General features: G+C 39.0%; 1 protein-coding gene across 8 annotated transcripts in view; it reads left to right on the forward strand.

The window, feature by feature from the left end:
* LOC129773765 (AMP deaminase 2) overlaps positions 1-13,408 on the forward strand; it is a 72,420-nt gene that overhangs the window by 31,462 nt on the left and 27,550 nt on the right. The window contains exons 1-2 of one of the 8 annotated variants that reach the window (XM_055777426.1): positions 10,845-11,076; positions 12,050-12,299. The exons of 4 other annotated variants lie outside the window; for them this stretch is intronic. In XM_055777426.1, coding sequence (XP_055633401.1) covers positions 12,176-12,299 — 124 coding nt within the window. In that variant the 5' untranslated portion in view covers positions 10,845-11,076; positions 12,050-12,175. Of the gene's footprint in view, positions 1-10,844; positions 11,077-11,967; positions 12,300-13,408 lie in introns of those variants that run through there. 3 more of the 8 variants (XM_055777423.1, XM_055777430.1, XM_055777419.1) reach the window with 3 other exon arrangements.

Consider the following 13,408-nt stretch of genomic DNA (forward strand, 5'->3'; position numbering starts at 1 on the left):
AAATTCGACCATGACAGTAGTCACGTTAGGTAATACATCCGAAAAAAAACCATATGCTACATAGGCTGAAAAGTCTCGGGCTTTTTCAACAGATGGCGCCGAAATGAACAAGATTCATTTCGAGATATGATATATCTTATGTGTGATGTTTCATGACATTTCGTGTATTTGTTCAAAAACTACAGTTGTGTAATTGTCACTACGTAAGAATGGAAAAAGAGATTCCCCTTTTTCGTGTTCCGTATATCGATTCCGAAGTTGATCAAAAGTTGATTTTTGATGGGAGAAACTCCTGAACAACGACAACTGTTTATCGGTGGTTTAGTGAATTTGAAATGGGCCGTACTCAGATGTACCTCGCTCTGGAATGCCGAAAGAAGGTCCGAATCCAAAAATCGTGAGACAAGTGCATCGACTCGTTTTGAACGATCGTAAAGAGAAGTTATGCGAGTTAGCTGAGGTTGTAGGCATTCCAAAAAAACGAGTGGGATACATTTTGCATTACATTTTGGGCATGAAAAAGCTATCCGCGCGATGGATGGTGCTGCGTTTGCTGGCCGTCGATTAAAAAGAGCGGCGCGTTGATGTTTCAATAGCCGGTTTGGCGTTGTCGAAGCGTAGTACGAGTGGACTGCTTAAGCGAGTGGACTTCTTTCGACGTTTTGGGACAATGAATGAAACGTGGATCTATTACCAATGTTGGAAACTCGCTAAACCAAGTGTATTGCCCTCGAAGGAAATTGTGTCGAGGAATAAATACAGTTTTGCCCAAAAAGCGATTGTTTGCATTAAAAATACTTGGACTCTTCGGTCTATGTAATACATTTTTATTTCCTTATTTTGTAACTGTTAGCCCCAATCAGTCAGCGATTTCCTACCAAAAAGGTCCTAGGGACCGACGCGGGGCTATACGTGTTAAGACTCTATTCAGTATAGATAGTAGAATGTTGGTTCGATATATGTTCGATAACTTGTTGGTATTTTGGATGTAATTCTATTCTGCCCCATGTCTCCATAGGAAAATCCTAGTCTATAACGTATGCATTATGGAATTGAGCTAATTTCGGATGGAAATAAAAAAAAACAGGAAGTGGGTTATATCTATGGTATAACCGCAAGGGTGACGTAGGACTATCGTTGATTTAGAGATCATTTGTTTGAAGTTGAATCTAAATCCATTCTGAATGAATGAATAAATGAAAATTTGGGGGACTTCAAAAACAAGAGCGTTACGTTGGAGGCTCATGGTTTTATGCATCCAACATTGGATACAAAAAACCTTGTTGTGAAGAATAATCTTCAGAAGCTGCACTTGACTGACAAATCACAAAACCAAATGTATGTGGTCGCAGTATTGTATGGATAGAAAACATAAAAATAAACTCTCTTGAATTTAATTTTCAATTCCAAGGGGAACTGGCAGATTATTTTTCAGCAACGATCATTTCTTTCCAGGTTTCTTCTTGATAACCAGCAAACGAAAAGAGTTGCGCGTGTGTATGTGTGTGTGTGGCGGCTGCTTCTATGTCTTCCCGAGGAACCGTATTTCGATGCTGATACTCTCATGGTCACCTTCTCTTCTCCTTCTGATCCGTCGGCCTTTCTGGGCTCCCTCACAGTTAAAACCAACTGATTGCATTTCAGGTCAGGTCAGGCCAGGTAATGAATCCCTCGATCCCTCGCCGTTCAGCTCGTTCAGTAACGATGTTGTCTTGTCGATGTCCTCAGGCGTCGTGCATAAATAACGTAACGCTAAAAATCCGGATTTTGAGACACCTACACCCCCCCCCTTACGTAACGCAATTTCCTACTAAAACACAGAAAGTAACGCAACATCTACCTCCTCCTCCCTTCTCGCGTTACGTAATTTCACGAAAAATGGATGGGTTTCACCACCAGAATATCATTTAAGTATGCTTTTCGTGCGTGATTGAATCGAGAGAAGGTGTGGTTTACGATGGAAATTTGGAAGGCAAACTAGAGGAGAATGAACTCTCTGAGTATGAAAATTTCGGCGACTGAGCAATAATCGATTGAAAATTATATAATTTTCGCGATACGAAACATTTTCCGTTGCGCGCGCATACAATATTGGATACGAAAATATCCTTCTGATGGGAAAGAATAATCTTCAGAAGCTTTCCAGCTAATCACAAAATTACGAAATCAAATGCATTCGGTCGCTGTGTTATATGGTTAGAAAACATTAAAATAAACTCTTTCGCATGAATGTATTTTTTAATTCCCAGGGAACTGGCAGATTATTTTTCAGCAACGATTAGATCTTTCCGGAATTTTCTCGATGCTGTATGCCATCCAAACAAAAATTCTCGTTTCAGTTTGGCCTGCAAAAAACTTTTCTGAACTCTAATCCATCAAATTTGGAGCCCTGAAAAGGGCCGTTGATTATATGCTAAGCTAATATAGCACGCTCTCCTTGGATTCGACGGGCCAGCTGAATGTCCTTGGGCATGATGTGACGCGTTTTGCGTGGATAGTACACAAATTAGTATCTTTGAATAGGCCTCCTGCAGCGTCATAACCGCGGAACTTTGGAAGCGCAAGTCGGTTTTGAAGTCCTGAGCAATTCCACGAACCAAATGCTACAAAGATAGCTTGCTGATCAGCAATTCGGTCGACTTCTGATAGCGACGAATTTCATGCGAAGTTCCCGGTCGATAGCGATGTGGCTTCTTCACCTATCCTGCGGCTGGTGCGCTTATCCGAGCTGCTTTCGTGTGCCTTACCACCGAAAGACTAACGAGCTGTCTGCTTAGTCCCGATGAAACGAGTCCTCACGGTGCGAGAGTAGAGTAAGAAATGAACGAAAGCAAGGGAAGCGTCATTTTATAAAACATAAAAGTATCCAATGTAAACCCCACCCTCTTTATTATATTAGCTTACTGTATACTTACTTCGATGTTATTCGTTTCTCTCTCAGGGTAAGCTACGAATATAATAAGGGTGGGGTTTAGATTCTATACTTTTATGGTTTATAAAATTACGCTTCCTTTGCTTTAGTTCATTTTTTACTCTACTCTCGCACCGTGAGGACTCGTTTGTTTGGGACCAAGCAAACAGCTCGTTAGTCTTTCGGTGGTGAGGCACACGAAAGCAGCTCGGATAAGCGCACCAGCCGCAGGATAGGTGAAGAAGCCACATCGCTATCGACCAGGAACTTTGCGTGAAATTCGTCGCTATCAGAAGTCGACCGAATTGCTGATCCGCAAGCTACCTTTGTAGCATTTGGTTCGTGGCATTGCTCAGGACTTCAAAACCGACTTGCGCTTCCAAAGTTCTGCGGTTATGACGCTGCAGGAGGCTTATTCGAAGATACCAATTAGTGTGCTATCCATGCAAAACGCGTCACATCATGCCCAAGGACATCCAGCTGACCCATCGTATCCGAGGAGAGCGTGCTATATTAGTTTAGCATATAATCAACGGCCCTTATCAGGGCTCCAAATTTGATGGATTAGAGTTCAGAAAAGTTTTTTACAGGCCGAACTGAAATGAGCATTCAGCGAAAATCGTGGTGTCGATGATAATTCGATACCGATAGGAGCCATGGATATGGATTTGATAGTGAAGAATATGAAATACATGGCATGGTGTAGTGAATATTTCCCCATATCGAAGAAATCACTTTGATAAAAATAATTGTGTACGAATGCCGCAATCGATAGTCGACTCTAATTTGCGCTGGGTAATTACCTCGGACTCGATACCTCCTTTGAGCATTAATAATCTCTTCTGGCAAAACGAAGCGGTATGAATCACATTATTCGACAGAGAAAATGAAGATGTTTTCTGCCAATTTCCTTCAACCTCCAAACATCTCTTTCTCCCGTTTGTCGTTTTTGCGTTCGCTAATCCTTTCTCACAACACCCATTTCTCGTTTGAGAAATTGTTGAGCAAACATCGTTTGCCAGTGCGCGTAGAGCGGGAATTCCTAAAGATTCATTGCACCTCTAATAAATTGCCGAAAGACGTGGTCTTACGTTGATTGCACTTGATTGAAAAAAATCCGCAGCATTATATGAGTAGAAAGCAAATAATCGCTCGAAAATTACTTGATTTTCGCGATGTGAAACATTTTCCGTTTTTCATGTTATGCATCCAATATTGGATACGAAAATTTTCCACTGATGAGGAAGAAGCTTTCCTGTTAATTGCGATTGATTGAAAAATCACAAAACCAAATGTATTTGGTTGCAGTGTTATATGGATAGAAAACATTAAAATAAACTCTTTCGCATGAATGTATTTTTCAATTCCCAGGGGAACTGGTAGATTATTTTTCAGCAACGATGATAACAACGAGGATTCCGCGTGTGTATGTGTGTGTGTGGCGGCTGCTCCGATGTTTCAAGCGGAACCATGGCATCACTCTCCTCCTGATGGATTCCCTTCTGGCATTAGGTGCACAAACAGGCTCTTGGTGACACCGTTCATCAGCGCTTTCATGATAAACGAAATTAGCTTCACAACAACAACGACAACATGCTCCAATCGCTGTTCAATCATAACTGAGTGGGTTTACGAGCGGCGCTCGCTTATATACCAATTGGTGATTTCAATAGCCTGTTTTGAAAGCAATTTTAAGACTATTGAAACAAGTTTTTGGATGAAAAAGTAACAAGTATATGACGCGTAGACATTTTATCTTTCGAATTAAGTGTTTATCATACCATATCGTTCAGTTGTTTAAGAGCTATTAACGCTCAAAATCTCGGTCTCCGGCGTAACGCTTTCGTTTTCGAAACTTTGATTTTACACCCCGGTATAGAAATGAAAGACGTAGTCCTACGTCAATACATTTCTTAAATTCTACATTTGTTAAGCAATGTACAAAAAATGCTTCAACGCCCTTATCAGTTTATTGGACATGACGGGAACAGTCAAGCAAGCACGCTCAATACTTTGTTCATACTGCCAGCTCCATCCCGGAGCGAAGAAGTTGGACATCGTGAGATATTTCGTGTCCGCCGGATATAGTCGAAGGTCCCAAAGAAAGTCCTTCTGTTACTGACGATCAACGAGAAGTAAATATCCAAGCCTTCGGAACGGTGCGGTGAACGGGGAGATATACAATGCGAAGTGCCTGCCGCAAGTTACCGCCTTCATCAAGAAGTATCACATTCTAAAGTTCCGAGAACCATTATGGTTTGTTGGAGTTATGAATTGCTCGTCTTTTGCATGGGACATGGTCATCAAGGACTGAAAAAGCTTGTCATAGAATCTAGAAACCAATCCGTCCAAAGACTCGGCTTACAATAAGATGTCCCAGTCAATGTCATCCAATACCATTTTGGGCCGCTCAAAATCGTAATAGATGATGAGATGATGAGACTTACGAAGCTTAGTCAGCATCTGCGTGTACAGTTTCCAGGTCCGTGACTTTCCTATCGTATTTTGATCGAAATCGTTCGTCACGATTTGGAGCCTTCTGCACTTTGTACATATGTAGTCCCTTCCGTTCCTTGGCTCTCCGAACGAAAGGCGTAGACAGATTCAACTTTTTGGCCACATACCAAGCATTGGGATTCCGCTTGAACGCTTTCACGACACGCTTGTGATCCTGATTACTAATAGAACATCCATTGTGACTGCATTTCTCCTTCCATTCGATGCTCGTAGTAACGTTTAATCACATGGATTACCGTTGACTGCACGATTCCAAGTTGTTTTCCGATGTCTCGATGAGAGAGTTGAGGTGCTTGCGCAAAATCAGTTCGCGACGTTGCTTCCTGGGTGACGCCATTTTTCCATTTTTTGAAAAACTGACAGCGATAGAAATATAGTGATCATCAGCAGTTTACTCGCTTGTAAATACCCACTTTATTATCATTCATTTGCCCTGGTGGTTCGACTGATCATGAAGGAACAATGAATTACAATGCATTAAAATTCTAGATACCATTGTTGGTGTGTAAATAATACTGAATATCAATTACTGTATGGCGAACTGTAATGTCGTTTGCTAATTTATCGTTTAGGAATTCAAAGAAATGCCCTGTTCATGAGTGAAATTCTATGAACAAATTCGCATTCTTCGGCTCGCTTTGTTTGCCAGATTTTAAATTCATTTTTGTTCACGAATTATCGATGGAAGTTTCCACTACTGTCTGGTGATCACATCATCCACGAGTTCTCAACAGCTTTCATTTTGAGATCGAAACAAATGGTAGTCAGACGATCAATATTTGACGCATCATTAAAGATGTCTGAGGTATGATGTCAGACAACACCATTTTGTTGATCAACTGTGATCTTTTTTTATTAATTGCTTCATGTAATCTATTCAGTTGTGATCAGTAGAGCTCTGAATTCATCGTTGGACTATGTGACAATCTCTAATAATGGCCCTTCCAATTCCACCATACACGCAGCATCATCTCATTTCGCGTCAATCCTGGCTTTGAAGTTGTTTGTGGTGGTCATGTATATGAATATCATCGAAACATCGGAACTAATTGGTGGCACCACCAATTACGTCATCTGCGAGGAACGGCATCGATGCCTGTGGCACACCGACATGTAATCGATTAGGGTTTGTTCAAAAAATTATGGAAAAGGTGATAATAAGAATATAGTGGTACTCAAAACGTAGAAATGGCTCGAATAGTTGAGTGACAGTAAAATATTACATGTGTAGCATGTGAAGAACTTTGCTTCCACCATTTATTTCCGAATAATAAAATTGTCCATTTAAACTCTCTCATTTGAATGTCGATGCAAGGCGGAAACAGGGCGTCTGTTGGACCTATGTATGAGTTGATATGCTTTGCATTTCTCCCTAAGACCTGAAGTACAGATCGTGATCGAAAATACAGAATATGACGTTGAAGTCAAGAGTATACGGTTTGTGGGTCGACGTAGAATCTTGATATAGCGTGTGTAGAACTTGAAATTTTAGTCGAAAAAACGCAATGAGGTTAGCAGTGCTTTTTTGGCGAGAGTAAGTTGAAAAAATTAAATTTTATTGAATTGTAACAAATAATATTAACATTTGATGAGAAACTAAATATAACATAAAAAATGAAAAAGTGGTCGCATTCGGATAGCATACCTGGTAAAAAATTTTAGCCAAGCTAATGGGAATTTGGCTTTAGTTCTATTGGAGTATCTATGAACTACAGTCAACTCTCCCAAACTCGATATCCAAAGGGACCACCGAGTTAGGGAGGTAACGAGATACAGAACATTTTTTCATAATTTTTTTATTTCATAAATTGTCATATATCAGGGTAAGTGTCTCAATTATGGTATGAATTAGAATTTTTGGTTCATTCCCTTAAAGTGAAAAACCTCCTTTCTCATATTAACAAAATATTTTTTTCCAGAATTTCTCAGGAGGTGATAGAGGGTTATATTTGAGGTAAAAAAATCCTTCTACGCATGTGTTAGAATTTCAACGATGACAGAGTTATAGAACTTTCTCTTTGTTTCGGACTCTGTTGGCTCAAACTGACTCTACATTGAAAAGTACGCTACGTAATCCGATTCTGTTGCTTTCATTTGAAAGATGAGAAAATTTAGTACAGTATATAGTAGTGGAATATCTTAATTAGTGGATTAAAATAACATTTTGGAAGTGGAAAATTTAATCGAATCATATATAATCGAGTTTGTATATAATCGAGTCCGACCTGCATGAGGAACTAGGTTAACAAAGAAAATATTGATTAAGTATGTTAATCAAACTAAATTCTAACGATCACGCAGGAACTGTTCAATCACAAAGAATTCGAATAGTTTCACAGGAACATTTTCAGTTGATTTCAATATTCCGGACATATTCTTCAGGTTTGATTTAACGTTCGAAGATGTAATTTCGACACAATCATCTGAACCTTCCTGAATATTCTCCATCTCAATAGAACTGCTATCTTCAGCGTTTTTCTCAGCTTTTTCAACACTTTCCAGTATATCGGTATCTGGCATCAGATCACAGCAAATCACGTTTGGTCCTTTTTGCACTAATTATTAAAAGACATTGAACGATCGAACGGTAGTGTACTGTCGACATCAGCAAGCTTACGAGGAAATTAATTATGCCAGCGGAATATCACCATCATCATTGAAGAAAAATTCGGCTTCCTGGAGCAATTTTAAATAGTCTCAGATTTAACCTTATTAATTTTAGAGGGTGAAAGTATTTCAATTGCATTCAATACAGTAAGAATGCTGAATATATCCTCAAATATCCTCTATTTCTTGCAATCTTCGTTTAACTAATCGAACTAATTAATCGAAGATGGCGAAAGTACTGATTCAGGTTCTTGATTATGTCGAAGTCCAGCTGCTGAGCTACGGAAGTAAATATTTGTGGAAAAATTGCAAACTTATCGATTTGAGCTTTGGTCGGAGAGATTTTGGGTGCGCTGTATAGTTATCAACGAACATGACCACCTTTGAGAAGAAATAGATATATGTATGATACCATAACACATAATTCCAGAAATAATACCTTTCTATTTCCATTGGATTTTTTTTTTGTGAAATTGCATAATCCATTCCTCAAAAAGCATTAAGGCCATCCAGACTTTGGTGTTTCTCTCGTATATTACCGGTAATGACTTCTTCTTATTGAAATATCGTGGGTTTTCACTCTTTCCATTGATCAGCAACGGTAGTTTATCGCTGCAGTCATTGTTGGTTGTGCTTTAAAGTTTGGAATTCCCAGTTTCTGGACAAATTCGCAAGCCATATCCTGAAGAATAGAACCTGAGAGAGGTAAATTATTCTCTCTGGCTTGATAAGACAAAAATCCATCGACCGCTCCAGCTTTTCGATTCCGACCAACCTTATATGCTTTTGGTCTAGATTCAATTTTCCAATCCGATTCCATTTTTACTCTAGTTTGAATAGTGTTGATACCGCACTTTGTGCAATACTGAAATTATGTGCAGCTTCAGATCCCTTCCGTCCATACTTTTCGACCTGCTCGATGATGCTCAAACGTTGCGCAATGGTTAGCGTTTTGATTGTTCGCGTGAAAGGTTTCTCGTGGTTTTCCATACTTGAAAAGAAATTGTTCGATGACGCGAACACTCCGTCTCCACTTCTAAGTGCAATTAAAATCAGAGGTAATAACGCACAAAAACATGTACGCGAAAATCAATTGAGTTAGGGAGGTGAAAATCCATGGAAAAATGAATCAAAACACATCGAGTAAGGGAGGCATCGAGTTAGGGAGGTCTTGAGTTATGGAGAGAAGAATGCTTGTAAAATCGAAGGTGCCATGAAACCCATCGAGTTAGGGAGAATGACGAGATACAGAACATCGAGTTAGGGAGAATGACGAGATACAGAACATCGAGTTAGGGAGAGTTGACTGTATCTAGGGTAAATGATCTTGGTTTGTCCAATTTGGGGTGTTTTTATGCAACTAGTAAATGCAAATCGATTTTTCTTCATGAAAATCACACATAATCGATACGAGTTTGGGTTTGTTGAAAAGCCCCAAGTCTCTAGTTGCTAATACTACCATAAGGTGTTGAAATTATTCAAATTTTTAGGTTTTTTAACGATTTTCCTTAAAGAAGAATTATGATCATGGTTTGACCACCTCTGATCATGGTTTGCCCAAATAAATGATCATGGTTTGTCCGGTTTTAGAAATCTCCATTTTTGAATGAAAACATTCGAATTCACAATTAGATGTTGCATTTATCATTGCTTGAGTTTACTGTCATCATTTTGATTCATTCATAATTTAGGCTTTCTTCAGAATATTGCCTTTTCTTGGGCATTTTAGAAGTGTTCACCTCAACACAATCAACACAGAAAAACCGTACTTCTGCTATGCGCGAAGTACACCATAAACAAACATAAACAAACTGCAGCGCGCCAAGCGGTTGCCATAGAAATCATGTGGACAAAACAACATTATTGAATTGGACAACTCATGATCAGAATTGAGTTCATCAAAATGCGTTAATTTAATGGTTTAGCTATGTAAATCCGATACAAATGGCGAGCAAGCACGATGTTTACAATATTTATAAGTGTTGTAATCCAGAAAAGGTCTGAATACGTGCCAAATAATTATCTGGTGATCGATTAAAAGTTAGCTCGAATGAGGGGCGCATTGACACAAATAGAAGGTGTATTTTATGATCCTTTAAAACATGTGATTTCGTAAAAATATACTATCAAACTACTATAAATCATGTAAAGGCAATTTCATTTATATGTTTCGAAACATTCGAAGGCCTTATTTGACACAGGAGCGCTGAATTAGAGCATTCAAAAAAGTGGGCAAACCATGATCATATTTTAGACTGGACAAACCAAGATCATTTACCCTACTAGTAAATTAGAATAAATCCTGAAATCGATCTAAAAGTTGACTGGTGTGTAGAAAAGTTTTTAGTTGAAATTTAAAAAACGGCGAAGTTTGATTGAAGAGTGGCTAAAATTTTTCATACTTAATTTTTCTAAAAAACCTAATAATGGTTTACCAGCTTTGTTGCCAACATGACTAACGTTTTTCGATCCAATTCCTAGTTTTTTTCTCATCGTTTTGCAAATAACTCGTTTCACTGAAAGCAGTGTAAAACATTGTTGGTCAAATTAGTTTGTCATTCAATCAAACCAAACGATATTAAAAAATGATACATTAAATACATCCCTTCTGACTGATAGTTGCGAATGAGCTAGAATTTTTAATAGTAACTGTGAAGATATTACCATAAGGCCATATACCGAAGGGTCATTCAATTCAATTTGAAAATTTAAAAATAAATCAAAATGAACATCTCTGGCCACGCACAGTTGTGTCGCGGAACGATGTTTGACAATTGCGCGCGCGAGCGAAGATATAAAAGCAGTCAGTGAGAATCTGCCCCACGAAGAGTGAAACAGCAGCACCCGACTGCAGCGATTATTCTATTTATCAAAGAAGCAAATAAGATTATTATTATCTTGATCAAAATTTGTGAAATTTTGTGGCAGGTGCAAATTAGCGGAACAAACGAAACCTCTGTTTTTTATACCGGCCGGGGATCAGCCAAAACCAAGGGCCATCGTTGCGCGACCCAGTTGTTGTGACTAGTGGCGGTGATTACGTAAACAATCGAATCGAGTGCTGCACACATAGCGTTTTCCCTTTGGTTTTCTTTCTCTAGAACGCGGAAAACAAGTGCGCAGCAAGCGCACATGGAAAGCGTCCAATCACGATCGCTTCTGGTTGAATCCTTCTCGAGGCGCACACGTTGAAAACACCCATTAATTTCACGCCGCCGGAAAAACACTCGCGTCGACGCTGTCTCGACGGGAAAAGCGAGAACAACGCCAACAAATGACGCAGTCACCCACTTTTCCCGTCGACAACTGATCTGATCGTCGTGGTGAAATAAGTGGGACACTCTTTGTGACGACAAATGCTTTCATTGTTTGGCGGGTTCCCCCGTCCCTCGAATGTAGGGCGAACTTGTGCCAATGTCAAATGGCAATAAATGCAGCGACCCACGCAGCCGGTGGATTTTTTTATTTTTAATGCAGTTATTTTCGGGTCGAATGATTCGACGATTCATTGTGTTGTGTGGTGAATTTCTGGAAAGTCTACAGTTATCTTCTCCAGTGTTTTTACAGCTGAACTGGAATCAAAGCCCTTATCAAGTGTTGTGCGCAAATAAGATAAAACAGTGAAAAATTTATATCAAGGGTACATGAAGTACAAATAGAATATTCCGTCGCGTTGGGAATTCATGTGTCTCACGAATAAATCGACGACTTGAAATCCATCAAAAGTGAAACTACCTCCCGCGGCTTGGCTTGGAGTTTTTCATGAGTGCGACGCGACTGTTACCGATTCAAGAAAGATCAAGGAAAAAGTCGTTGGGTTTATTTTTAGTTTGAATTTCCAGTCTACCAGGAAACGTGCATCGTTCCGAATTATTTGTCGCTGCGTATGATTTTGTTTCGTTTGAAATCGACTTAGAAGCGATCATGTTTGGATAAGAATTTTCGTTTTAAGTCGGTTTGACAGTGAAATAGTGTATTGAAAAAAAAGTTGTTAATAATTTCATAACCCGACAGCAACAGCTAATGTGATCTATTTGAATCTACTGAAGCTTGGCGTAAATCTTTTATATAGGAACATCCAAAAATAGTGCAAGAATACATTTAAGTTATAAACAGTGCAGTGAGAGTGAATCGGCCAAAATGAGTGCGCGTGGAATGCTGGTGAAATTCGACGCTCGGCGAGATTCGTCCCTCGATCAACTGGAGGGATTCCTTTCGCCACGTTCGCCCCAAATATTGATCACTGATTATTTCGCACAGGAAGGTAATAAAGTGGTTCATTAACAGTGTTGGTCACAGCCCACTTAGTAGTAATCGTGCAAATTTGGGTTGTCTGGAGAGGATTTTCGCGGATTTTCGGAGAAAAAACGAAAATATCATTTTTATAGATTTTTTTATCCTTTCATTTTATTTGAGCATTTTCGGCTGCCTTATCTTCTCGATGCGTATAATGAATTGCACACTATTACCTTTACGACGTAACAGTATTTCTTTCATTCCGCTGATCAGTGCAGCGGAATAGATGATGCGAGACTTCCATTGTTTTGTTATAATCAACACAAATAATCCAACATATCATGTTACAAACAGCAGAAAATATGTGGACGGAGCGAAACTGGATCTCCATCATTTGATGATTGTTGCGTAAACGTAGTTATTATATAAAAACATTCAAATATGGTCAATTACTAACCCTAAGTCTTGGATTGAATTCGCTTAGTTATATACGCTATCAATTCGGCTACATTTTTAAAGATATATATATACGCTTATTAAATTATATCTGCATGGTTTCGTTTCATCATATTCCACGAAGCTACCAATTAAGATGAGCAACTAGAGTAAGAACGGAATACGGTTTCCCCAACACAGACTCCAAAACCAAGGAGCTTGGGAAAATTGGTATTACAGAAACTAAAGAAGAATGAACTTTCAAGGTTAAAGCCTCTATAGTAAAAGAAGTTGAAATTGAAAATATTGGTTCATGCAAGCCGGGGTAATGTATTTTCGTGTTTTCCTAATACCGGCTACAAATACGGGTACGAACATAAAGCTTTGGCTCGGTTATTCAAGACGGCATTGAAGATATACCTTCATATCTTCAGCTCACTGAACTTCTACGCATATCATTGAATGATTAGGCAAAATGTTGATAACCATTCTTTTCTATAACGTCGATTGATTCAACAATATGTATTCAAAACGCATGTCAAAATCGAAACTGAGTACCTGAAGCTTATCAAATCAAGTGGATTTGCGGTTTTACGTCAACTTGGCGATTATATCATAGATATAACCTTTTTTTTCGCTCAAGATTGTAAATGATCAATTTTCTTCAGCAATATTGTGAAGATGATGTGGATTGGTTTGTTT

The sequence above is a fragment of the Toxorhynchites rutilus genome, chromosome 1 (genome assembly GCF_029784135.1).
Source record: "Toxorhynchites rutilus septentrionalis strain SRP chromosome 1, ASM2978413v1, whole genome shotgun sequence".
In the NCBI taxonomy this organism is placed as follows: Eukaryota; Metazoa; Arthropoda; class Insecta; order Diptera; family Culicidae; genus Toxorhynchites; species Toxorhynchites rutilus.